At 45.8% G+C, this 4,889-nt stretch overlaps 1 protein-coding gene across 1 annotated transcript; it reads right to left on the bottom strand.

The window, feature by feature from the left end:
- Positions 1–824: 824 nt before the first annotated feature.
- Positions 825–3,686, bottom strand: LOC124101047 (transitional endoplasmic reticulum ATPase-like). Its single transcript, XM_046456754.2, has one exon. The coding sequence runs from the start codon at positions 3,321–3,323 to the stop codon at positions 1,038–1,040; it is 2,286 nt and encodes a 761-aa protein (XP_046312710.1). The 5' UTR covers positions 3,324–3,686; the 3' UTR covers positions 825–1,037.
- Positions 3,687–4,889: the final 1,203 nt, after the last annotated feature.

Genomic DNA, 4,889 nt, shown 5'->3' on the forward strand with positions numbered 1-4,889 from the left:
TACTGGTTCCTGGCAACTCCAACGCACAATGAATATTCACCTGCCCCAGGGTACTCATTTGGATTCCAACCCAAAATACACAAACAAAATGGCATTAACACTTCCAGACAAAAATACACCTCATGGCTTCTGAGCAGATGAACATCTGATATCTCCACCTTAAATACACAGAAACACCACCTGTTACTACATGAATTTTTGGAGAAAAATACCCTATTCATACTAAATATTCAAGCACATTCCTACAAGTATTCATATAGGTACAATATCAGTTGGACACATCCCTGTACAACAAATACACTGCTCATATATACCCAATGAATATCTTACAGGCACAGACTCTGGAAAACCAAAAGTATACAACCAGTCATCTCTTGAACTACACAAAACAGACCCACATGAAATCCCACAGTTCTAAAATACACATATTCCATAACATCCAAAGACACAATCTATTTCTTTTCTTTTCTTTTTTTTTTTCCATTTTGACCCAACGTTTATTGTCCTTTTAGAACATGTCAATTTTTGGTTTAAAAACTGCTTGTGATTAGTTTTCCAACAATAACTCAAAAGCATGTAAAATAAAATCAACCTACTCTCTATATAAACACCCAGCAACTGTGGCCCCTCACCCACCTACCCAGGTTGGCTACGGGAAGGGAGGGCTCGGGCAGCATTGAGTGACGTGCAGATGCTTTACTGTAGGAGTCAGTGGTAATGCCTTGGTTCACACCCCACACAGGTCCCCTGCACTGCCCCAAACTACAAGAGAAATGGCGCAGGCCCAAAGGCCCAATTCTCTGTTGGTTAATTCACTCTCCACCTCCCAAAAGAAAATCACTTTTATTTTATCACTTTTGTTTTGTATTTTTTGCAACAAAAAACCCCCTGTCCAGAGTCTGACTGGTAGCTCAACTGTTCAGACTGAGAAATGGAGCAGGCCCTGGGTGCACCCCTGGTCCCTCCTGGGCAAGCGCCCCCACCCCCAGGGAACAAGGTCCAACCAGGCCAGCTCGCCACACGCTGGTCACCATCACTTAGCCGTACATGTCATCATCATTATCTTCCGTGCACACACTGCCACCTGTGCCACCTCCACTGCCCTGACTAGGGCCAGCTCCACCCTGGTTCCCTGAAAGGAATCTGAAACTGCCAAAACCTCGACTCTGCTGAAGGGTTTGAGCAAACATTTCATACTTCCGAATGTCATTATCACTGACAGAACGACGGGCAAAGCGCATGGCTTCCTCAAAGTGATCTCTGCGGATCTCTGGCACTGGATCATCTTCTTCTACTTCCATGGCAGATGGGTTTGTCTGCCTCTCCCGTTCTCGCCTAATCTCACTCTCAATGGATTCATGAATGGCCAGCTTACAAGCACGTTGGCAAATCTCTGTCAGGTCTGCTCCAGAGAAGCCATTAGTCATCTTTGCCAGGAACTCCAAATCCACATCCTTGGCAACCGGGGACTTGCGCAGATTGGCCTTGAGGATGGCAACACGGGACTTCTCATCAGGCAGTGGGATGTAAATAAGCTGATCAAGGCGGCCAGGTCTTAGGATGGCAGGATCAATAATGTCAGGCCGATTGGTAGCGCCAATGATGAAAACATTCTTTTTTGTGGACATGCCATCCGTTTCTGTCAGGATCTGGTTAATTACTCGGTCAGCAGCCCCACCACCATCTCCAATGTTATCACCACGAGCTTTGGCAATTGAATCCAGCTCATCAAAAAACAGCACACAAGGAGCAGCTTGGCGTGCCTTGTCAAAGATTTCCCTGACATTGGCCTCAGATTCTCCAAACCACATAGTGAGCAGTTCAGGACCCTTGATGGAGATGAAGTTGGCCTGGCATTCATTAGCAATAGCTTTAGCCAGCAAGGTTTTCCCACAGCCTGGAGGTCCATAGAATAGAACTCCCTGGGATGGTGACATACCAAACTTAAGAAATTTGTCTGGGTGTTCTACAGGATACTGGACTAGCTCCTGAAGCTCACGTTTGACATCCTCCAGGCCCCCAATGTCTTCCCAGGTTACCTGTGGCACTTCTACCACAGTTTCCCGCAGTGCTGATGGATTGCTCTGACTCAAGGCCCACCGGAAATCATCCATAGTCACTGCCAGGGAGTTCATGACTTCAGCATCAATGGTCTCATCCTCTAAGTCAATTAGATCCATCTTCTTGCGGATGGCCTGCAGGGCAGCCTCTGAGCACAGAGCTGCTAAGTCAGCACCCACATGTCCATGAGTCTCATTGGCTACCTGTTCCAGGTCCACGTCATCTGCCAGCTTCATGTTCTTGGTATGGATCTGAAGAATTTCCAAACGTCCTGTAGCATCAGGGATTCCAATATCTACTTCCCTGTCAAAGCGACCAAATCGCCGTAGGGCTGGATCAATGCTATTGGGTCTGTTGGTTGCTGCCATAACTATTACATGTGCTCTCTGCTTTAGCCCATCCATAAGGGTCAGTAACTGTGATACGATACGCCGCTCCACCTCCCCGTGAGTTTTCTCTCGTTTGGGAGCAATGGCATCTAGCTCATCGATGAATATGATAGCAGGAGCATTCTTTTCAGCCTCCTCAAAGGCTGTACGAAGGTTGCTCTCAGACTCACCAGCCAACTTGCTCATAATCTCAGGACCATTGATCAGGAAGAAAAAAGCTCCAGTCTCATTTGCCACAGCTCGGGCAATCAAGGTCTTCCCAGTCCCAGGAGGTCCATAGAGGAGAATTCCCCGAGGAGGCTTCACGCCAATTGCCTTAAAGAGTGCAGGATGTCTCAGAGGAAGCTCCACCATCTCCTTTATCTGAGCTAGCTGCTTCCTACAGCCACCAATGTCATCATAGCCTACTTCATTCAAGGACTCTTCCTCATCCTCTCGTTTGATAGGCTCTCCTTCACAGTGGATCACTGTGTCTGAAGCAACAATGCAATAAGGGCTGGGATCTGTCTCCACTACTTTGAACTCCACAGCACGCATCCCACCACGGACAAGGAAAATGTCTCCTTTCCGGATGGGTCGATAAGCTTCCAGGAAGTACGGCTTAAGGTATACCTCAAAGAGATTGCCAGTGATGCCTTCCACTGTGTCATCGATGGGTAGCACATGGATACGTTTGCCGTACTTCACATCAGGGCATGGCTGGATGCTGATGACATCCCCTAGGCGTACACGAAGGTTATTCCGAACAACTCTATTCATCCGAATCTTCTCATCAGAACATGTGTCATCAGAAAGCACAATGCACACAGCTTCCCGCCTCTTCTTTCCTTTCAGCAACACTGTGTCACCTCGGAACAACTGCAGTTCATCCATCTTGGGCTGGGACAAGGATACCACACTGTTGTCCTCATTGATGGCTTCATCAACAATCAACCCATTGGGACGGTTCTTCTGTTTAAGAATGGCTGTTCATAAGTCATCACCCTTTGAATCGGCTCCAGAGGCCATGGCGAGCGCCTCTCCTGGTCGGCAGCTGTGGCGGCCCGCGGGTAAGGGCTACAAGAGTGGCAGGCGACCGACTGGGCCGGGGCTAGGCTCTCCCAGGCTGGGGGAGGGATGGCGAGCAGCAGCTACAAACCCACAGGGGGCCTCCCTCTCGCTTCCTCCCAGCGGCACTCGGGCTGCGGGCGGGCGGGAGACGCTGGCTGATTCGCGAGGAGGCAGCGGCAGCAGAAGACTCCAAGGACTGCTGCAAACGCTTAGCTGAGGACACAATCTATTTCTAAGCACACAATGAACCTCTCACATCTTCCAGATTACCCATCACAAGATCCCTATGAATTTAAAACATACTCAGCCACCAACAACTTATACTTCTCAAATGCATGAGACTAACATAATTATATATCAGGACCACACATTCTACTAACATCATGAAAGTCATCAAGAATTACATGCCACAATATACAAAAAACACAATTACTAAGCATCCTGTATACACAGATATAGGGACATGGGCCTTTTTCTGTCACTACCACCTTTCTTTTTCTTTTTCCTTCCTAGCCAGAGATTCTAAACACACACATCCACAAATCCATGAACATACACCTAATCACTTGGGTGCCTGCATACAAAACACAAAAATGCTAGTCTTGCATGCAATGAGACAGAGAGTTTGATACCAGCACACACGATTAATGCACACATTAATCTCTATCCATGTATGAATATATACATAATTTCTAAACAGGAAAGGAGAGATAGACACATAAATATATCCAAATCATGAATATAAAGAATCTTTAAAACACTACAAAGTATTCCACATCTCCAGAATGCAGCCTGCTAACCTCACCAGCCAAACGTTCCTCTCCACACCCAGAAATGGCATAGCATTCTCCAAAGAAATACACTTTGAAGACTCCTAGCAACCTCATTCCCAATGAAGAAATTTATAGAATTCAACCAATCATCTACAAATCCACAAATCAATTTGCATGCCCATGACACAAAAATTATCTCAAGAATATCATCTAAAATACACATAAGCTCACTTATAAACCCCAAATAATAACAGGTGAATAGAATACATTTGATTTTACTCAAATGCTAACAAATAACTGTATCATGTGTCCCTAAAACATATAAACACAATTCCCACAGCCCCTGTATGTATGCACAATGCCACCTCTTCATCACATACATAATCCTTACTTCCCAGTTACAAATAACTTTCTATATCATACATATATGGCCCCAGAATGCAGACATCAACTGCCATGTCCCTTAAATACACATACTAATTGACACCTAAATATTCTCCTTCTCACAACTATTACTAATACAGGCCACACAAACACACATACACCTGAGTTGTGGTAGTTAATACAACCTCAAGACACAAGTAACTCTCCATAGGCATCTCATTTCTACACAGTT

This window comes from Marmota monax, unplaced genomic scaffold (assembly GCF_021218885.2).
Source record: "Marmota monax isolate L192 unplaced genomic scaffold, Marmota_monax_Labrador192_F-V1.1 WCK01_AAM20220418_F8-fsc01306, whole genome shotgun sequence".
NCBI lineage: Eukaryota > Metazoa > Chordata > Mammalia > Rodentia > Sciuridae > Marmota > Marmota monax.